This window comes from Thunnus thynnus, chromosome 12, assembly GCF_963924715.1.
Source record: "Thunnus thynnus chromosome 12, fThuThy2.1, whole genome shotgun sequence".
NCBI classification, from domain to species: Eukaryota; Metazoa; Chordata; class Actinopteri; order Scombriformes; family Scombridae; genus Thunnus; species Thunnus thynnus.
In genome coordinates, this window is record NC_089528.1 from 29,188,657 (window position 1) to 29,211,328 (window position 22,672).

The 22,672-nt window shown below is 35.5% G+C and overlaps 3 protein-coding genes and 2 long non-coding RNA genes across 7 annotated transcripts in view; 3 read left to right on the plus strand and 2 right to left on the minus strand.

Annotated features, from left to right (window-relative positions):
- LOC137194679 (GTPase IMAP family member 4-like) overlaps positions 1-6,633 on the plus strand; it is an 88,843-nt gene extending 82,210 nt beyond the window's left edge. The window contains exon 3 of the mRNA XM_067606776.1: positions 5,925-6,633. The gene's annotated coding sequence lies outside the window, so the exon portion shown is untranslated. The remainder of the gene's footprint in view (positions 1-5,924) is intronic.
- On the plus strand, positions 295-22,395 carry LOC137194685 (GTPase IMAP family member 9-like). Of its 2 annotated transcripts, XM_067606788.1 has the most exons (3): positions 295-357; positions 4,642-5,162; positions 21,436-22,395. In XM_067606788.1, exons 1-3 carry the CDS (start codon positions 333-335, stop codon positions 22,000-22,002), a joined length of 1,113 nt encoding a protein of 370 aa, XP_067462889.1. In that variant the 5' UTR covers positions 295-332; the 3' UTR covers positions 22,003-22,395. The 2 variants fall into 2 exon arrangements, with proteins under 2 accessions (XP_067462889.1, XP_067462888.1); XM_067606787.1 differs by lacking the exon at positions 295-357 and having other exon boundaries at positions 4,584-5,162.
- Positions 4,771-22,672, minus strand: part of LOC137194689 (uncharacterized) — a 51,360-nt gene continuing 33,458 nt past the window's right edge. Inside the window, exons 2-3 of the long non-coding RNA XR_010931004.1 lie at positions 21,111-21,299; positions 4,771-4,835 (exon numbers count right to left, since the gene is read on the minus strand). This is a non-coding gene — a long non-coding RNA (uncharacterized lncRNA). The remainder of the gene's footprint in view (positions 4,836-21,110; positions 21,300-22,672) is intronic.
- Positions 9,111-17,456, minus strand: LOC137194690 (uncharacterized). Its single transcript, XR_010931005.1, has 3 exons — positions 17,367-17,456; positions 16,913-16,957; positions 9,111-9,968 (listed from the first exon to the last, which is right to left on the minus strand). It is a non-coding gene; the product is annotated as an uncharacterized lncRNA (long non-coding RNA).
- LOC137194686 (GTPase IMAP family member 9-like) overlaps positions 17,379-22,672 on the plus strand; it is a 40,291-nt gene continuing 34,997 nt past the window's right edge. The window contains exons 1-2 of one of the 2 annotated variants that reach the window (XR_010931003.1): positions 17,379-17,510; positions 17,995-18,298. The gene's annotated coding sequence lies outside the window, so the exon portion shown is untranslated. Of the gene's footprint in view, positions 17,511-17,994; positions 18,299-19,836; positions 19,899-22,672 lie in introns of those variants that run through there. The other variant, XM_067606791.1, reaches the window with a different exon arrangement.

A 22,672-nucleotide genomic window follows, 5' to 3' on the forward strand; every position in this document is an offset into this window, starting at 1 on the left:
TGTCAGTGTATAAAAATGCATAATTTTTCCATTGTCATTTTTGGGTGTTTGTGATGGCAAAAAACAATTAAAACTTGTATGTAACATATAAACACAGCATTTAAATAAGTCTGTAACACACATTTGATATCATGGTGGTTATAATGGTACATTAAGCAAATCATTCCTCTTGTTTTATTTATGAAGGAAGAATGACATTGTACTTTGGTGTCAAGAGTGTTTTATGGGTGTGGTTTATATGAAGTTATATAAAGAGGGATTGTGGCAGACAGACTCTTAAATTGACCTCTTCACTTCAGCAGCAGATCTGCTCTTCTCCCTTTAAAACGAAAATGTGCAGCAACACATTAAAACAAGGTAAGTCAATATATAACTATATTCATCATGTTAATTTATCTAGTTGACTAAAACTTGTTATGTTTTGACTGATATCAGAGATCAGTCAAGGTTTTTAAAGGCATAAGGCTCTCAAATTGAGAATGTATAGAAATTAGTAGAAAAATGATCATTTCTTTCAGTTTTATGTCCAGAGGCTAGATGTATAAGTGTGTATAAAAATATCAATACATCACTTCTTAAACATAAAGTGGTATTTCTAAAAACAAAATGTAGACTACACAACTAATAAAAAATAATTTAAACACTGACAATCAAAAAAATAAGATAGATGCACTTCTCATCATTACTTCTTTCTTTTGGCTTGTAGCAAAGTTTCATAAGCTTTATGTTCAGCCATGAGCCTCTTTATTGACACTTTTGCTTCATCTTCTCTTATTTCTCTCTGCCAAACTTGAGGATGGCTGCAGTGAAATTCCACTGACTGCATCGCGTTTATTGAAACCTGTAGCACACTGTACTAACTGCACCATAACTGAGACATTATTAGTCCAATCTATCCCCTTTTCTTTAGTCACAATATAAAATTATGCAAATACTTGTATTTTTTTTCAATACATCTTTTATTTACATGGCTATTTGAGCATAATGGGGCCCTTTTGTCAGTGCTGGGCCAAACACAGTCTTTATGCAATTTTCCTTAGATGCAATTCTATTTTTTGTCTGTCTGTGCCTGTTTGGTAATTTCCGGGCACCGAAGGTGCACTGACGTGGGAGGAGAGGCGCAGCTGAGGCGCATTTTTAAAATTTTTTTACTAGCTGGATTCTGCAAAGACCTGCCCTACTCTGCCTATGATTGGCTAGGACTTGTTGCCTTCCAGGTTATCAGTGATAAGAATAGCCTACGAAAAGTTTATTATTATTATTATTATTAATCTTTTCATTAAAGTTGAACACAAATTCTCTAATAGAAATTAAGGCAAGGATTGTCTTGACAACAATGAGATTATATTGCTAAGATAACCAAGTAATAACAACTCATGGTAATAAATAAATGGCAAGCAGTGGGTAATCTTAACTTAATTTAATAGCAACTCATGGTAAGTCACGGCTTTTTCCATGAAATGCATGTACAACAATAACAAAAATATAGTAAATAAAATATAGACACATGTGTATACAGTATATGCAAAAAAAACAAAACAGTAGAAAATATAAATAGCTAACACATAGGACACATCATACATTACATATACTATATTAAGAAACAGAAATAGTTGTGAAAATTAGAAAATATTGGAAAAGGCAAGTCTATAAAAACCTGTCTCCAGTTGAAATGCGGGTGGAAAAAAAATAATGCCTGCCACCCTTTGACTCTTCAGGTACCATATCCAAGAAAGCTAAAGTTTAACTCCAGAGACTGTAGACTCAATCAGTCAATAAATAAATATCTACGACACGACAATGTTGCTACATACCATTGTTCATGCTAATCTTTTGTTAATGTCTATAGTTCCCCTTACAAAACTATACAAAGTGAGTGCTGTTGTGGTGTACAGCTCAACTGAAAACAGGTTTTCTTATCTCTCTACATGGCTCTGCTGCACACATAGCATCCAATCATACTCTCTCACTCAGCGTCTCTCCCTGTTGCTGCGTTTAAAGGGAATAAGAGGAGCTCATGTGATTGGTTATTACTGAAGCTCTTCCTGACTCCACCTGCTGGCTCTTTGTACCTCCCACTAATAATGTGTCTCTTCCACTTTGTGTCTGGCTGTTCATGAGTAGCACCAAAGCTGATGGTCAGGTCACACACACATGGGACATGCGCCAGAAATTGATTTGATTTTGTACTTTAACCTACTGAATCCATTGTACAATTGAGGACTGTTGATTCAATCCTTGCATGGGTTATAGATTTTTATTGTTTTCATAATTTGAGTTTAATAATCCAATATGTCCCTTTTTTGAGTCATGATATAAAATGTATGTTTACTTTTCAGGGCTATTTTAATATAAAGGTGAACTCAGGTCTTTACAAACATCTTTAACACACATTTAACATCTTACAGTTACCAGAAACCATTATGTTAAAATAGCCAGTTTGCAGTTATGAACCACAATTTAGCCATATTTAGACTCAATGTAGCAGTAAGTTTTATCAACCAAAATTTTTGCAGATCACACATAATATACAGTATGTCCACATGAAACCACTATGTTTTACATCTAGAGGAAGGATCATTAGTGTGTACAGTTTACAGCATCACGGACATAAACACTGAAACTCACACATTGTACCTACAGAATAAGTTGGGCGTGCTGATGAATCATTTGGTACTAGAAGCATAATGATTCAGACAACATCAAAGATCAAGTCAATATTATTAGAATAGTACAAATAATCCATTATGGTTCTTAAAATGATCCTTAAAGTAGTAATCTCGAAGAATTTCATTTTAATAAATATCTGTTAAGTCACTATCTATCGCTGAATGAGGTAACACATTGGTGATTGAGCCTATGGTCCACAGACAAAAGCATGAACATTTGCAGTATTATGACTATTATGAACTGGGTGTCGGTGGCGACATCCCCCCAAAAAAATCACAAGCGGCGCAAAGTTAGTGGCGCGTTTTCCATCACCAAGCAGTGGTTGGTCCGCCAGACAGTTCATGTGGAGTTAATGCAACCACCGAATTTGACTGTTATCAGCCTATTGAGTAGCATTATCATCACACATCTGTCCCAGATATAAGGGCTAATAGGGGCTTACTAAACCTAGTAGGTTCAGGAGGCCGTTATCACTCATTCATTTCAGTGAGCAAATGTTGGTGGGGCCCAGTCGGCACAGAAGGCCTGTTATCAGACATGTGCTGTCGCATGACTGTCAAGTTTCTTTCAGCGAAAACAACAACAACAACAACATAAAAAAAGGCTGACAGTCCTATTATTCTCAGTGGAAAATGTAATATTTTAAGGTAATTTTAAGTAAAATGCATTTTGAGAGCATTTCTAGTGAGAAATGTGCATTTTATTGTTTTATTGTTTATTTTTATTGTTATGTTATTTGTGTTGTTTTATGTAACTGTTTAATGATGTTCTTTCAACAAATAAATTAATTAAATTATTTATGCACATTTCACATTTAATTTTTGCTCTTGTCACCTATAATGTTTCATTTCAAATGTTATATCTCATTTCAAAACTATTACTATTCCATTCTGTAAATAGATTTTAAATATTACATATGTTTCATTATTCTTATTCTTATTCTTAATTTTCTTTGGTCTATTTTTATTCTTCTGTGTTGTGTTTTTTGGAGCCAAGACTCTTTCTTTGTATGCTTGCATTAGCTAATAAAACAGATTCTGATTGAATGGGCAAATGTATGTCATGCTGACAGAAAATCCCAAAACCAAGAATCATAAAGATACAAAAAATCTCCAGGGTTGTGTGAATAGTAGCTTATGCATGAATGAGAACAGACAAAACAACCCAAACTCTAACCTGAGAACTTAAGACCTTCCTCTAAGCCTGTAGTAATGCCCTAGATTGTCAGTAGTATTGTAACCTCTGAGGGTGACTCATTTTACTTACTATTTCCACTAATAAAGAAAAAACAAACAAACAAACAAAAAGCTTCATTTTATATATTGGGCCTTCAAAGTGCTCTCTGAAACTATGCCATGTTTTTGTGTTGAGAAATGTTAAAGACATCATGAAAAGAAAACCTTAACAAGGTGACAGTGAGTAAAATACTTTCGGGTGGTGAGTCTTCCAGTCAGATAATCACAAAGCTTTAAATTCTGGATTTCAAATTTAATTCATCCCTGGGACATTCTAAAATCTTTTTTTTATTATTATTATTAAAAGAACTTCATTAAACAGTTACATAAAATAACACAAATAACAAAACAGCTCAGACTTACACCTGCAGTTGCTGCTTATCGTCATAGATGTTACCAAACAAAATGAAACGGAGCTGTTTGAGATTGTTACTTTGTTACCATATTCAAAGAAACCACACACATAAAAATAAAGATGAAAGAAAGAATTAAGAATCTTCAGCAACTAAGTGATGAAACACTCATATACCCTAAAACTGTTTAAAGACAACTGAGCCTTTCCAACCATAGTTATCCATCCCTGATGTGGACTAATTGAACAGATTGTGTGAATACACATAGAACTGATTGTTTGTACTTTTTTCCCCAGCCTTCAGGTCCACATTTCCCAATATTAATGTCCGTGTCCCCACTATGGGCATAGGCCGCCAACAAAGTCTCTCCAGGCATCCCACAGTCTTCAACAATAATGAGCTGCTCAGGATTGTGATGGTGGGGAAGACTGGAGCTGGGAAGAGCGCCACAGGAAACACCATTCTGGGACAAAAGTGCTTTAAATCAGAATTCTCCCCTAAATCTTTGACAGAACAGTGTGAAAAGGTCTTTGGTGAGGTGGATGGACAAAAGATTGCTGTTATCGACACTCCAGGCCTGTTTAACACCAGGAACACTGAAGAGAAAACATCTAAAGAAATTGCCAAGAGCATTTCTTATGCTACACCTGGGCCTCATATCTTCCTAATAGTCATCAAACTGGGCATATACACAAAGGATGAAAAGCAGACGGTGCAGAAGATTCAGGAAATCTTTGGTGAGGAAGCCAACAAATACAGCATGGTTCTCTTTACCCATGGTGACCTGCTCAAAGGGCAAACTATTGAGAAGTTCTTGAAGGACAGCAAAGATCTGCAGGAACTTGTGGCCAAATGTAACGGCCAGTACCACGTGTTCAATAATGAGCTGGAGGATCGTTCTCAGGTCAGAAAGCTGCTCAAGAAGATAAGAAATATAAATAAGCAGAGTGAAGGAAGCTACTACACCAATGAAATGTTCAGGCAGAGAGAGTGATAGAAGAGGAGAAAGAATGAATCCTGAAAGAGAAAGAAGAGCAAATGTGCACACAGCAGGAGAAACTGATGAAGCAAAGAAACAAATAAGCAGTCTCTCCCCATGCATGCCAATATATTCTCCAGCCTGTGCAAAATTAATTGAATTATATAACTAATGAGTAAACAATTTGTCTTTATAAGAAAAAAATTAATCAAGATCTGTTCCGAATAGCAAGTATGGCAACCAAAAGAGGCTGTTTGACACTAAGAGAGATGAAGAGAAAACAGTTAAAGGTCAAACATGCAACATTCAGCTCCACTAGATGTCGCACCAGCACCAGCATCTCAGGCCAAAACAAATGTGTGTGTTGTTCACTCAATGAAGTTGGAAAAAAAGAAGAGAAAGCGGTCCTTAAACCAACAGTTCACAAAACTGTTGAACTAGGCAGTATTGATCAAATATGGATCAAGATTCTGTTACTGCACTCCCTATTTCTCAAATGTTTTCAGAAACATATTGTTTGGCTGTAATATGAGAAAGTTTCTGATCATTCTCAGGTCAAGCAGCTGTTCAAGAAGATCAAAATGGAGCCATTACACAATCAAAATGTTCCAAAGAGCAGAGAGAGCAATCAAAGAGAAGAAACAACAAATCCTGAAAGAGAATGAAGAGCAAATGCTCAAAGAGCAGGAAGAACTGATGAAGGAAAGAGAGGAAAATATTAACTGCTGAGGGAACAGAAGGTTGACAGAAAGAGAGAGAATAAATTGATAAGTTAGAGGAAACAAGAAAAAAACTGAAGGAACACCAAGAATTTCAAGCTAGAAGCCGAGAAGATAAATTCAATAATCCAGCTGTTAATTCAAGTGATTCATGTCTGTTTATCTCTAATTTTGCAAATCATCTATCAGTTAATAAAAAATTGATCCAAACATAAGAACTAACCCACCTCCACACAGCGAGAGCAAATTAATGTGAAAGTGACTTCTGCTGTTGTCGTAGAATTACTCAACAACTGTTTATCCATAAAATAAAGATGTATTCAAAGTAAAACAAGTAAAAGACTGTTGCTGATCCTAACGTCCCACACAGGATAGAAAAAGTTCTCTCTTGTCGTCATTTGGTCCTGCAGGACTTTTATACCCAGAAAAAAGGAGGGCAAATACAAAATAGTGAGATAATTTAATACGTTCAATATGTGCACAAATACAGACACCAAATGTGATGAAGAACACAGAGAAGGTTTGGATCAGCAGCTACTCTGATTGTTTTTACACTTTTATAGCCAGCAGGTGGTCAGATGAGTCTCATGTATGATGAAGGGTCAGAAAGGAAACTGGAATAAAAGATTCAAAGATTCCAAAACATTTGAATCAAGAAAACAACAAAGACTTTCTGATCCTGGACTGAAAAAGCTTTAATTCACTGCTGTGACTTCTTGTAAATCTTCACATTCACTTTTTTTCATTTTCTTGTTTGGTCTGATTTATAAATATAGAAGTTGGATGTTAATCAATATTCTATTGTTGTGCATATTTTCTAACAATAGCAGATAATTTATGGTTGATAGTTATTGTTTTATTACTGGATGTATTTCTGCAATATTAGTCCATATGTGTTATTTATCAGACAAGATGATCAATAATTGTTCAATTGTGCCACAGATGGTCAAAATGATGATAAATTCTTCTTTAAGAAAATAAATGATTATTTTGTTTCTGAATGTTTGAAGTTGAGTCTATTTGTTGATCAAAATAGATTTAAATCTCTAGTTCAGTGTAAAGTATTTGAGGTATCAGAGATCACTGATGGTAGAAAACAGCATAAATTATAGTTAATTTATCAGATTTAATTTTTTACACACATATGCATATGAATTCTATTCATGAAGGATCCAGTTCTATTAATGTCTGATAATTGTAATCAGTGATCATAAGACTAGTAAATATCTATCACTGTATATACTGAATATACGGTTCAAGCTCATGTTTTTATTGTACATCTTGTTGGAAACTCAAAGACAACATTTCATTCGGGGCAGTGTGTGTGATTAAATTATATGGTGCTAGACACACCCTAAATGCAGTTGCGTCATGTGCTTCAGATGTGCGCTTTGAATCGTTAAAATAGGGCCCATAATGTCCAAAATTCCCAAAATGTTTTAAGTTAAGTTTTAAGATATTTTTACTTTATGTGAGTATGCTTATTTTATTGCACTTCATAATTTTATCTCACATTATCCACTCAACAGCTGTAATTACTTTGCACATTCAAACAAAGCAAATGAGGGGCTTCTAAAATACTCTACATGGCCAAAAGTATGTGGACGGAGGTTTTGGCAGACATTTTTAGCCACAGTAGACATCAGTGTACTTCAAGCTTTGTGACAACATGGTTTTAGTGTCATGATCAACTGTTTAGCAGCTTTAAACCATGTATTCATATAGTATAAGGCAGCACAAAAGGCTAAATTAGGATCCAGCAGCAGATCAGAAGACTGATTCATTTCTTCAATCACTGATGAAACAGAGCAGGAAGTGGTCTGTCCCACAACATATTTAATATGAAACTAATGATTATTATTGGTCTGAGGAAGGTGCCACAGCAGTCAAACACAATATCTCAGCATAATGCAGACTGAATGAACTGTTTTCAGTTCATTTCAACAGAACAGTATTTTGTTGTCAACTCTTTGGATCTCAGAAATTTAAATGATTCTGATGAGGATAAAAGAAGACGTATGACAGCAAGAAGAAACTTTACATTTTTGATTGCAACAGTAAAAACAGTTAAAATATATATCAGTCAAAGTTAAACACAAGAGTAAAACAACAGGTGAAAAAAACACAAAAGACAGGTGGAGTGGAAGTGGGCACACACACACACACACACGCACACACACACACACACACACACACAGCTGTGAGCTTCATTTGTAGTTTTCATTGTTTCCAATCAGTCTGCCTGTGTAACCTGGAAGTGATTCAGTGATCAGACCAACATGTTGAGTTTTTCTAATTCTGAATTTCTGCCTTCATAACTGTAAAATTCATCACAGTCACCAAAGACAAAAAACATTTACGAATTACCACCTCCATATCTCATAAAGATCAGTGTCTTATCATCATCTGAGAAGATGATTTAATTTCCTTTTTGTTTTGATTATGATTTGTTTCATCATTAATAAAGTCAATTTACTGAAGACTCAGCTACAAACTGAAACTTAAGTTCTGCACATTTTTAGTTTTTGACAATAACTGTTCTCTCATCATTCACATCATTAATAACAAACTATGTGTGAATCCTATTAAAAGACACGTTCAGTTTTTTAAGTCTTAAAACAGCAGTCAGGTGTCCATATGAACACTGAAAGAAGTTTTCCTTGCTGTAATCATTCCTCCTGTTCATACTGGATATTAAAAGATCCTTCAAATATGTTTTCAGTGTAAGTGATGGAGGCAAAAATCCACAGTGTGTCCACACAGTCATTTAAAAGTTGATGTGAAGCTTATATTCAGCTTCAGCAGTCTGAGTTAGTCATATCAAGTGGATATCTGACACATTTACAGTCTTTTTAGCATTAAATTCCCTCTTTGTGTTTCCTCAGACAGTGTTTCCCTGTTGAGCTGTGGTGGAAGTAAAGTAATAAAAAGAGGAACTTTGGCACTAAAAAGACTGTAACGTTGAAAGATATCTACTTGATTTGACTCATTTGGACGCTGAAGCTTCATATTAGCTTCAGATAAACTTTTAAATACATTTTTGCACAGAAGGAGGACTGTGGATTTTGCCCCCCATCATTTACATTGTAAGTGCATTATGAAGGGATCTTCTACTGGTCAGTATGAACAGGAGGTATGATTACAGCAAGAAAAACATGTTTCACTGTTCATTTGGGCTCCTGACTGTTGTTTTGACCATTGAGCCTGTTAATCCAAAACATCTGTGTTTGGGAAAGATAGTTTGGAGAATCATCTTCTCTGATGAAGTCTACTTTTTTAAGGCCAAACAAATGAAGGGAGGATGGTCTGCCATGTTTGGCCATTACATAGTTCAGATTTCCTGTTTTGATGGCTGTGTAGTTCTTTCCACAATAGCAGGTCAACATGTAGACTATATTTGTGAAGATGCAGTTTATAAACTGGCCAATAGAATAAAACTTTTTACCTGTAATGGTTAAATCTCTTGCAGTTGTAAGTATTATTACATTGCACACAATATCTAAAGTTGCCCTTGAAGAAGTAAATCTGATTTGTCAGGGTTCTGGAAAGATCTATCTAAACGGTTTTGAAGAGGAGGTGACCTTCTGTAAGAGAACAGAGGAGGCTGATGTAACATTTATCTTTTTATTTTAAGTCTTCTATGCTTTCCTAGAGGAAACTCTTCTCACTCAGTTTTTTTTCATCACTTGTGTTGGAAATATTCTGATGTTTTATTGTTCTTCTCTGTCCCCTTTCGGATGTTTGTCAGATACTAACTTGACCTCAAAGCCTCGCGCTGCTTCTGCTGCGTCGTTCTTTTTTTTTTAACAACATGCACATTCTGCTGCTGGACTCTTCCTGTCAGTGGTGAAGCTGCAAAAACCCAACAAACAAAACAAACATACATGTTAATGCTTTTCCATCGCTGTCAGTCTGGTTTATGTCAAAAGTAACAAAAAGAACAAGATGAAACTCCACCTTCATCATGACCGTTGTGATGATGATGATTTTAGGTCACAAATCTTTCTGCAAACTGTCACATAATAACAAAATGATAGTAAAAAGACAAATATAGACAGTCAGTGGGTTCATAATGAACAAATGTTCATTCAAAAAATGTGTAAAGTCATAAATACTAAATATAAACACTGTGTGTTGTAATGAAGGACAAATCAGAGAACAGACAAAAGACACAAAAATGAGAGAGGACAATCGTATGTAGAATATTTACATTTACACAACAGAAAATACTAAGAATGTGAAGGTAAAAGGACAAAGAAGTGGTGAAAAGAAAAGAAACAAAACATGTGTGAATATCTCACTGTCTCAGAGCTCATTGTCTTTATCGGAAACATTAATGCACAACTTCCACTGAAAATATGCAGTTTGAACCCTTATCAGAGCTCATCACTGTACTGCTCTGTTATCATTGCACTGACTTCTGACCTTTGACCTCAGACCCCCAAAAGGAAGCTTATTAAAATGTTGACCTCAGCAGAGTCTAAAGAATCAATATTTACGCATATAATCATTCACCAAACTACTAATGAATCTTTATTTTGTAGTTCCTGCAGTCACATGATGCTTCACAATTTAAAGTGAAACTAATTTAAGATGATCAAAAATGTCTATCGCTAGCAAGGATCTTACATAGTTCTGTTATTTGCATTTCATTTCCAGGAACAATTTTAGTGTAATATAAATATAATCATAGAAAAACTACTGAAGATATTTAGGGAACGATGGTAGGAGGATATCTGGAATAAGGCAAATCTTAGAGATTACACATATATCAAAGAAGATTCCTGCACAGAACCAGATATTAAATATAAACTGCAGTAGACAAAGGTCCTGGTGTGTTCAGTTAAGAGCTGAAACTTTTGTGTTTTTTGTGATCTTATGATCTTGTGTGAGGATGAATTTCATTTAGTGTTTCATTGCTCCAGTGACCTGATGAGTCCATTATTGTAGAAAATCCAGCTGAAGAATCCTGCTTGTTTTGTTTGTTTGAAACTTTTAAATAAGGTTATCTCTGTTTTGTTTATATTTACAGAAAAAAAGCATTAATGTAAAGACAGAGTATGATTTTCATTTTTTAATATGAGGTTGTGTACATTATGATTAATTGTGTTATCATCTTGGCTATTGACTTTGACCAGAGACCAAAAATAAGGTTTGTAAAATGTTTTAAATATTAAAATGGGCTGCTAACTATTCTCAAAGTGCAGACTGAACATGAAGAAGCAGCATTTAGTTACTGTGCAGCACAGAGCTGCAAGGAGGATATTGGACTCCAACCTTTGCATACTGTTCAGGTCAAATTTGACCCATTTGTACATTTGAGAGCAATAAAAGCAACTTCAACACTGTTACTTCAACCTGACACTTCATGTGACCTGGAATATACAACAATGGAAATATTTAAACTGTTTTGTACACGGGTGCTTTTCTGAGTTAAATTTGACTCGTATTTATTCAAAAATCTTGTTGCATCTTCACATTCATTGAAAATCATGGTGGTTGATATGTTCTCCTGTTTTATGTAACATCAAACCATAATACAGTGTGATTGTAATGTTTTTTCTCTATAAACAAATAGTGTAAAACCACAAAACTTCATTAAGGATTAATCACCCCACTATTAATAACTGATGAGGTATTTATGTATGAAATATAGATTTGTGGTTTAGAAGTTTGGTACGGAAACTAATTATGCTTTAAACCAAAAAACACCACCACCTTCATCTGTGACGCAGACGACTTCATGCAGCTCGTCCACATCGAGCAACCACATCCTGTAGAAACAGTGAAGCAGAAGAATACAAAATGTGCAACAACATCTATACATTTCATTTATTACTGTATATTTGAGCAGACTGTATATACTGTACATAACCAAGTACCATGTATATAAAGTGAAATTACTATATTATTGTATCAATAATCTGATGATCATTAATCCAGTGTAGAAGTTTATTCAACTGATCAGTTTTGCCTTTAAAAGAACAAGATGCACTCTTGACCTTATCTATGACTTTTTATATGCTGTAACCACAGTGTTCTGTTTTAAGTAAGATCTTACACCTTGTTTGTGTAGATGAAATGGAGAGAAGAAACAGAAAGGTTATCTGAAGTGCATGGCATGTGGTGACTGATTCTAAAGAAGTGATCGTGTGAAAAGGGGAACTGAATGTAAGAACAGGAAGCTGTACAAGACATCCATGACACCATATGTGGAATCATTATTGATTATATTACAGGAAACAGGTGTTTGCAGACAGAGAAGTGTGACTGTACACAAGGCGTTAACGGTTGTGTTGCGTGGAAGCTGAAAGTACAAAATGTTTGTGTGAACTATTCAAGGGTTCCTCTTCCTGCAGAGCTCGGGAGCAGTGTTCATACGCTTTAGTAATTTATTAAAGGCAGTTGGACTGCAGAATAATACTGTGTCTCTGGTATTTAGTTGCCTTTCTCACCTGACTAGACAAGCTGATGTTTCAGCTGCAATGACACCAGACCATCCATGTACAAGAATGTGTATCAGCTGCAACATAACAAAAAACTTGAAATTTTTTCATTTTTGTATATTACAGGTCACTTTAGGAACAGTCATAAAAAGGGTTATGAGTCCTCCTTCACTACAATCCTACTACACAAAGATCACGAAAAAACACTGAACTTCAGGATTCAGTTGACATGAGTTTCAGCTCTCAATTAAACACACAAGGACCTTTGTCTACTCTCTAAATTATATTTAATATCTGGTTCTGTGCAGGAATCTTCTTTGATATGTGTGTAATCTCTAAAATTTGGCTTATTCCAGATATCCTCCCACCATCAAGTTTTTCTGTGACTATATCTATATTACACTAAAACTGTTCCTGGAAATAAAATGCAAATAACAGAACTATGTTATTACTATATTTTATTTTTATTTAATCAGGAAATCTCATTGAGATTAAGATCTCATTGAGATTAAGATCTCTTTTTCCAAAAGAGAACTGAGAACAAGACACATTTCACATCCTGCATCCTTCACATTCTGTGTGTGTCTTGGTGTTTGGTCTAGCTCCTGTTTTATTTTGAAATGTTTTCTCCTTGTGTTTTGTTACATTTTACTTCCTGTGTTTTCCCATCTTTGTTGATTACTTCATGTGACTTCAACACACTAAAAGATACCCTGGGATGAAGACAGTTTTTGTCAATAAGATTAGAAAAGTGAAAAAGATGGTAGTGGTGTGCTTCAAAGCAAACTTCAGGCACTCAGGCGTGGAGCAGGAATAAAAAACTCTAGGATCTTGTAATGTTTGGGAATTACTGATGTTTTTTTTTGTTGTCAATGATCAGGATTGGGTGACACCCCCTGCCAAGTTTATAAAATGTTTGCTTGTTGTTTGTTCACCCTTGTACCCTGATGAAGACCTTTTATGGTCAAAACTGGTCGTTTTTTTTATTGTAAGTAGCCATGTTGAATAAAGGCCTTTTAACTTAATCCTAGAGTTTTTTTTATTCCCGCTCCATGCATGAGTGCCTGAAGATTAGAAAAGTATTGAGCCCTAGCATTTTTAACAACCACCTGGTATTTATCTTGCTTCCATCTCCTCTCTGCCCTTCTGTATGCTCTCCTTATGTATCTGATAGTACTGTTATTAAGCCACAGTGAGGCCAAAGGCTTTCCTATTTTAGTTCTGACCGGAGCAACAGAGTCAAAGGTGGCTGAAACAGTACTGATAAAAAGTGACAAGTTCCTCTGTGCTCAAATGGGACAGTGGAGCCTTGATACTGGTGGTGATGGCAATCTCTCTATAGACTTCTGCAAACCTAGTGGAAGAGGAAGAATTTAGGATGCAGGAGCAAAGAAGTGCAGGGGGCGGACATAAGAAGTATGTGGCAAACTGAATCAAAGGATTCAAGTAAATTTATCAAATCACAGATCATGGCTCCAGCAAATGTGAATGTTGAAATCGTTGAGAACGACATTATTGTCGTACTTCAGAGCAATGTGGGAGAGGAGATCAGAGAATTTATTGGTAAAATCAATATTGGGCTTAGGGGGTCTGTATACTAGTAGGCAGAAGATCGGAGACTTGAGAGCATTTTTGTGAATTACAGCAACCCCACCACCTCATGCATGTGACCTGGGTTGATGAGAATGAGTATACAATAAAGTAGTTACTGGATTGTGATTCTGTAGTTACTAGATTTAAATGAGAAGAGATGTGAGGTAGTTTGGAAGCTTCAACAGTAGAGCTTTATAGATGAATTACAGGAGATGTTTTTTTCTTCTTGTCTGAAAGGAAGCCCAACTCCCACCCCCACACAATGAAATCACAGGGGGGATTATGATTCACTCTCAATGGTGTGTGTGTGTTCTGTAGGTACCTATTAAAAACAATATTTACACATATATTTAGCTGGGTTGTTTTGTTTTTTTGCCGACATCTCACTTGTTTCGTTACAGTTACTGAGGTCTTAAGAAAACATGTTAATTAAGTTGTTGTGTAGTGTTAGTATCTGTATTCAAAGATCTGTAAGTCCTTTTATAGCAGGTTTTAATCTTGTGCTTTGACTTTTGTTCGTTAGGTTATCCTTTAGTTTACATTTGGATTACAGATTGTGCCTTAACAAATATTTACAGAACAGTAATTCATATACAGGTGGAAGTCAGACTACCAGTTTTTTTCTGCCTCCTGCTTTGAATGTGTTCATGTCTCTCCGTCACCTGACGCTTGAGCTGCTTCTATGTGTTTCTCTTTCCTCCTTAAACTTTTCCTTTTAATCTTGAATCAGTTCTTTACTTTCTCCTTGTTTTTTGTTCAACACCATTAAGTTACATCTTGCCGTCTCCTCTCTCCTGATTCCTTCATTCACTCTGAAAATGTAAAAAGCTTTCCTTTAAAAAGTCTGACAAAGCATGAAGCACAACTTTTAACTTTTATGGTGTTAATTCAATAATTGTGGACAAACAACACACAGTGGGAATACATCAACCGTCAAGCTATCCAAACTATCAAACTACATTAACATTACTGTCGTGTAAAGCAGCAACACCTGATAAACTGGACAGTTGAAACAAAACTAATGTCAACTTAAAAAACTTCACTTAACAGTTTTTGCTAGCTAATTACTTCGTTGTCTTTTGTCAAACACATTATTATTTGATGTTGCACATGTCAGTTAATGTCATATATGATCCTCTGAACTCTGATTCATCCGTCTGATGTGTATATATGTGTATGTATATATATATATATGTGTATGTGTATGTATATATATATATATATATACACACACACACACACACACACATACATACATATATACATATATATACACACACATATATATACACATACATATGTATGTATGTATGTATGTATGTAAACAGTATATGTAATGTGCAAATGTAATAATATAAATAATTGTGTTAAATACATGGATATACTTGGGTAAAAGTGAATAAGTATTATAAAGCAATGTACCTACATTAACATCTGTTCAAGGTGGAGCTCATTTTAGCTGCTTCATATACTGCTGGATAGTTTTAATCATTAATAATGCATCAAATTTTATGTGTTGATCAGATCAAATCATATAAAATCTGACAGATCTGTCAGATTAAGTACAGTGTTTCCTTATGAAATAGAAGAAATTGAATCATCCTGGTAGACGTGGAGAGGAAGTATACATTTGCATTAAATGGAAATATTAAAGTAAAGTACATGTACTTCATAACTGCAAGCATAAAACTTGAGTAAATGTACTTGGTTACTTTTGGAGGTTAATGATTTGTATAACTGTAATCATTGATCAGGTTTTTCCTGCTTCTCTGACATGAACTGCTCACTGAACCAGTCAGTGAAAAGTAACTCAATTCATTTACTTAAGTAAGGTAGGCTACTTGTACTTTAGGTTACTTGAATATTTTCATTTTATGCTACTTTACATTTAGACTCCACTACGTTTGGGTCTTACATTGACAACTTCTTTTAAAAAGTGCTTTGGGGGCCTTTTGTAAGTAATTTCAGGGTATAATGAGTTAGAATAGTAACATAATTTTTCATGTTTCTGTCATAAAAAATACATCATGTATACTTAAATACAATATGTTATACTTATTCTGATACTGTACTACTTACACTTATACTTTGGTGATGTTCTATGATCAGAGAACGATAGTGAACTGTGTGTAGAGATAACTGAAGAGTAGGCCGGCCGTACATATCTGCTGAGTTTATAATAATGGACTGTTCAGATCTGTATCTGTTGTTGGTATTGTACCCATTTTCAAGTGTGATATTAAACCCAGAAAGACATTCTCTTGTTTGTGAATCTTTTATTACAAAGGCTGCCACCACAGCTTACAAAAAAAGCTAAATAGAGTACAATTGTAGTTGCCAAAAGTACCCCAAAATAGATGGACAATATACTATAATTTCAATATTTTTAAGTGTACCTGAAGTAATCTTTGTACCATGAGTACTACCCAAGTGGTTTTACAGTACATCAGTATTCTACCTCTGAATACAGCAAATGGTAGAATTACCTTAGGAGCCCTTTTATGACTTTGGCTTTTAGACTTGATCTATAAACGAACTATACACACCTAGATTTGTGTGCTAGTTGTCAACAGTGTGATGTGGGTTTGGTTTGGTAAATTTCCATCTGTGTTCACTGCTGAACGCCTCTTTGTTGGCATCGATGGAGAATGTGTTTTCAATGAAGAGACGGAAGGAGTGTTCAAATGTGTCAAAAGAGTCAAAAGAGTCAAAAGTGTTTTATAATCTAGTGCAAGAAGCATGTGCTGTTAGATGACATGGGCATCCATGTTTACTGACATTATGTTGTGAAAAAGAACTACAAACTTCAATTCTAAGGGTTCAGTGTGTCCACAATAATTTTGGCAATCAAAACAACTGTTGGCATTTCTTGTAAATGCTGACAGGAGGAGGAACATGGTTTTATATTTACAGTTACCTGAAAAAATCCTGAAAATGCCGAAGGACTGGATTCTTACGCTATCTAGATTATAAAGAGAAAATCAATCACAGTGAATCATTTAAGGATTGAATTAAAACATGGAAACTTAAACATGAAAAAGAAATAGCAAGTTAACCAATGTTAAATGTAATGATTAAATATGAATTAGTATTTATGGAGACGTGAGTGTATAAAAATGCATCATTTTCCATTGTCATTTTTTAGTGTTTATGATGAGTGTTTACAATTAAAACATTTATGTAACATTTAAAAGTCTGTAACACACACATCATATCATGGTGGTTATAGTGGGACATTAAGCAACATATTCCTCTTGTTTTATTTATAAAGGAAGAGTGACTTTGTACTTTGGTGTCAACAGTGTTTTATGGGTGTGGTTTGTTGCATGAAGTGATATAAAGCTGTGTAGTGGCAGATGACTGAAATTTACCTCTGCTCTTGATCTCGACCTGATCTGCTCTTCTCTCTTTATATAAAGAGGCAGAGTTGCAGATTCTGACATTTACCTCCTCACTTCAGCAGATCTGCTCTTCTCTCTTTAAAACAAAAATCAACAGCAACATATTAAAACAAGGTAAGTCCATATATAACTGTATTCTTAATATTTTTTTTATCTAGTGGACTAAAACTTATGTTTTGACTGATATCAGAGATCAGTCAGACTACGCTCTTAAATTGAAAATGTATAGAAATCAGTGGAGAAATGATCATTTCTTTCAGTTTTATGTCCAGAGGTTAGATGTATAAATGTGTATAAAATATCAATACAGCACTTCCTAAACATAAAGTGGTATTTAGAAAAATAAAATGTAGACTACATAAAAATAAAAAAAGAATTGACATACTGACTATTAAAAAAGTACGATAGATGCACCTCTCATCATTTCTTCTTTCTTTTGACTTGTACCAAAGTTTCATAAGCTTTATGCTCAGCCATGAGTCTCTTTATCGACACTTTGCTTCCTCTTCTCTTATTTCTCTCTCCTACACTTGAGGATGGCTGCAGTGAAACTCCAACGCCTTCTACTTTTTTATCTTATTTCTATTTTTTTTATCAGAACTGCAACATACAGATGGTCCCTGCTGTTGAATGTCAGCTGAACTGGACGCAGAAATAAAGTTTATCAACCACTCAGTAAGAGCCATGCTTCAAACAAAGCGGTTTAAAATAATAGCTGGACTCATTCCTTCACGTTAGAAGCTGCAGGGCTGCCAACTCTCACGCAATTGACACTTTTCATGCACTTATTATGTTGTAATTAATTCTCATGCATGCTGCTCAGAGTAATCTCAGACAGCGGCTGTTCTGGCAGCACAGCGTCTCTCCCTCTGCTCTTGAGCCGTGTGCACGCAGACAGGAGTGGGAGTGAGTTACTATGGTTACAGGATACCCTGAAACTTTCTCATGATTCTCAGTCAGACCCGGACTGGAAAATGAGAGCAGCAGGATTTTTCCCGGTGGCCTGGCCCGACACAGTCTTATTTATTTTATTTTTTTTTACCCTGAACGTAACACTGCTCTGCAAGCTGTGACCGCTGGGCATGGTGGAAGTAGAGAGAGAGAGAGAGAGAGAGAGAGAGTATTTTAAGTTTATCCAATCAAAACCACAGAGATCCAGGAAATGTGGACTTGCGCCTTCTTTACTGTGACACATTTTCACTCTAAACGTAAACTCAGAATCAAAAAGGCACAATACACACAAACAACTGACATTAATTGAGGAGTCCATAACAAAATCTTTGCATGTTTTATATTCATATATGTTTCAAATAGTTCATATTTCAAATTATAACACACCAGAAACAAAACTACTTCACCAATAAGAACACACAAACAAACAAAGAAAGTTCTGCCAGCTGTGCAAGAAAGACAAAGTTGAGACAGAGCTGTGCTTTCTAACAGAATGCATAAAATTCCAGCCAATCCGAATAAAATATTCCCCCAAATTCAAATACAAACATCCTGAATTTGAGTTTGTTTGTTTTTTCAAATAAAAGCTATTATTATTTCTATTGTAGCTGATATCTGACAGTTAAGTTCAGCTTTCTGTTTTTGCTGCCTCTTTTCTTTTTTCTTTTCTTTTCCTCCTTCAAGCACAATTAATGTGATTAACAACTGTTGTTTTCAAACTATAAGGTTAACGTAATGTCTTATTGTTAGTATATTAAAACCTGTACTTCTCCCTGTTTGTATTACTTTGTACAATGTGCTTTGCAATACTGTACTTCAATATGGTCATGCCAATAAAGCCTAATTGAACTGAATTGAATTGAATTGAATAGTTGACATTTACACGTTTCGTTTGCAGCAAGATGGGCGGTGGAAAAAAGAGGAAGGGTGGAGCAGAGAGAGAAGGAGATGCCACTAAAAGCTTCAAAATGGATCAAATGAATGCATGCATGGGACCACCACTGCCAGGTTAATGTTACCGATGCGTCATCATCGTTCCCTGTCAATGTTAAAGCTGCCAAGAAACTGGACAATCAATAATAAAAGTGATATTTCCCTTTATAATTTCCTCCAAACATTGAAAGCATAATTGACATATCTAGTCTAGTTAATGTGGTCAATATTATTTGAAAATTCATGCGTTTTGGTTAAAATTTCAGTGAGTGAGTTCATACTTTGAGCTCATAATTTAAAATTATTGAGACAACACAACATCTTCTGTCACACTATTCAGGCTACTGTAATTTGTTGGAACTTAATGATCTGTGTTATTTAATGTTTGTGTTGGTTAAAGGGCTATTTTAACCTTTGATGGGTAACTGTTAGTGTATATCAGTAAACTGAGTAGGGTATTGTGCTCTTGCTCTGTTCTTTGAATAGGTGGAGGGAGTTGTTAACTGTATTATCTTGGTACATTAAAATATATGGTGTGCTTTTTTTCTTTTTGAAGATGGATAGAGTAACACTGGTGCCACAGTAGAACGACATCCGATACTTCAGAGCAACCTGCAGGTACAAGACATTTTCTATTTTGTTAGTATATTAATTGTTTATTTAGTTATTTCTTATTTAACCTTTGGCTTTATTTGAGGTTCATAACAGTAAATTGTATTAAGCAGTTATTGGCTCATTAGTTTGTTATTCACATGCACTAAAATTCACCAGAACGCAGGAAATCAAGTCTTTGTAACTAAATTTTTTCTAGTGGGGACCCGCCAGACCCCACTTAAAAAGTGGCGCTATATTTCCCTGCCTGAATGATTTTCCCAGTCTGGCCCTGAGTGAACTCTTTATTCTCTCTCACTTGTTTCACCTGTTGCTGCGTTTTAAGGCGATACGAGGAGCTCATGTTATTGGTCGTTACTGAAGCTCTCCCTGACTCCAACTGCTGATTCTGTGTATTTCCCACTAATAATGTCTTTCTTCCACTTTGCACCTGTCTGTTCATTAGTAGCGCCGATGCTGGTGGTCAGGAAAACTGCAAAAAATAGTTGGTCACACCCACATGGGGCATGCGCCAAGAATTAAGACTTGGATCTGTGCCTGCGACCTATTTCAGGAAAATCATCACAAACATAAACACTGAAACCCACACACTGTACCTACAGAATAAGTTGGGTATTTGATGAGTCTTTTGGTACTTGAACCATAATGACAGACAACAGACAACATCAAAGATCAAGTGAAAAATATTAATATAGTACAAATAATCCAGTATGATTCTTAAAATTATCCTGAAACAATAACTTTGGAGATTTTATATTATTAGATATTGTAACCATCCTCAAAGAAACCACATATATAAAAATGAAGATGAAATAAGAATTAAGAATCTTCAGCAACTAAGAGATGAAACACTCATGTACCTTAAAACTGTGTACTGTAGGCAAAACTTGGCCTTTCCAACCATAGTTATCCATCCCTGATGTGGACCAATTGAACACATTTTATGAATATACACAGAATTGATTGATTGTCCTTTTTTCAGCCGTCAGGTCTACACCTCCCTTAGTCTTCAACAATAATGAGCTGATCAGGATTGTGATGGTGGGGAAGACTGGAGCTGGGAAGAGCGCCACAGGAAACACCATTCTGGGACAAAAGAAATTTAAATCCGAGTTTGCCTTTATATCTTTGACAGAACGCTGTGAAAAGGTTTATGGTGAGCTGGATGGACAAATGGTTGCTGTTATCGACACTCCAGGTCTGTTTGACACCAGGAACACTGAAGAGAAAACAGCTGAAGATCTTGCCCAGAGCATTTCTTATGCTTCACCTGGACCTCATATCTTCCTGGTTGTCATCAAACTGGGCAGATTCACAGAGGAAGAAAAACACACAGTAGAGAAGATTCAGGAAATCTTTGGTGAGGAAGCCAACAAATACAGCATGGTTCTCTTTACCCATGGTGACCTTTACCCATGATGACCTGCTCAAAGGGAAAACTATTGAGGAGCTCTTGAAAGGTATCAAAGATCTGCAGGAACTTGTGGCCAAATGTAACAACCAGTACCACGTGTTCAATAATGAAGTGAAGGATCATTCTCAGGTCAGAAAGCTGCTAGATAAGATAAGAAATATAAATGTGCAGAATGGAGGAAGCTACTACACCACTGAAATGTTCCAAAAGGCCGAGAGAGCGATAGAAGAGAAGAAACAACAAATCCTGCAAGAGAAAGAAAAGCAAAACTGCAAAGAGCAGGAGAAACTGAGGAAGGAAATAGAGAAAGAGTATCAGCAAAAGATGAGAGAAATGGAGGCTGAGAAGGAGAAACAGTCAAGGGCTGCTCAGGCAGAGAGAGAAGAGGAGAAACAAAGAATCCTGAAAGAGAAAGAAAAGCAAAACCGCAAAGAGCAGGAGAAACTGAGGAAGGAAATAGAGGAAAAGTATCAGCAAAAGATGAGAGAGATTGAGGCTGAGATGGAGAAATTAAGAGTAGAACGTGAAAAAGAAGAAAAAGAGAAAATAAAAAAACTGAAGGAAGAGCAAGAATTTCAGGCCAGAAAGGAGGCCGAGAACAATGCTAAGGTCATAGCCAGGTTGATTGACTTAGGTTTAATTGTTTTGTCTATCGGCATAATGGCGGCATCTGGAGGACGTTTGAAACTAAGATAGATGAAGAGACAACAGTTAAAGATATTGCTCAGTGCATTTCTTATGCTTCTCCTGGACCCCATACCTTCCTGGTAGTACAGCCAGTAATATGTGTTCATTAATGACTTTATGGATCATTCTCAGGTCAAACAGCTGCTCAAGAAGATCAGAATGGAGCCACTACACCACCAAAATGTTCCAAAGAGCAGAGAGAGCAATAAAAGAGAAGAAACAACAATAAACATGAGAAAAAAACTGAAGGAACACCAAGAATTTCAAGCTAGAAGCCGAGAAGAGAAATTCAATAATCCAACTGTTAATTCAAATGATTCATGTCTGTTTATCTCTAGTTTTGCAAATCATCTATTAGAAAAAAAAATTGTTTCGTCATGTGAAGCCACGTGTCTTGACAGTTTCCACAGCAAATTTTGTGTTTCCAACTCAAACAGAAAAAAATTCAGTGGGGCTTTTCCTTAACATACTAAATATAGTCGTTAGTCATTGATGGGTTAAATAAAGGTTGAATGAAAGAATCATTTCTACGGAAACAGAACAATATCAATGTGTTGATTTATTTAAAAGCCCTGCTGGAAGTCAAACTCAGAAATGTTTTAAAAGCTTAACATCTTGTGAAAGTAGTATCAGTTGACTGGGTTTGCAGAGCTCATGTTCATTTGTTATTATGTTGTGA

What these genes read in the sequence shown, in the direction of transcription:
- LOC137194685 (XM_067606787.1), top strand. Translation starts at nt 4,599, where the DNA reads ATGGGCATAGGCCGCCAACAAAGTCTCTCCAGGCATCCCACAGTCTTC. An exon ending in AGCTGGAGGATCGTTCTCAG is followed by an intron (nt 5,163 to 21,435) that starts GTCAGAAAGCTG and finishes GATCATTCTCAG; the next exon opens with GTCAGAAAGCTGCTAGATAA.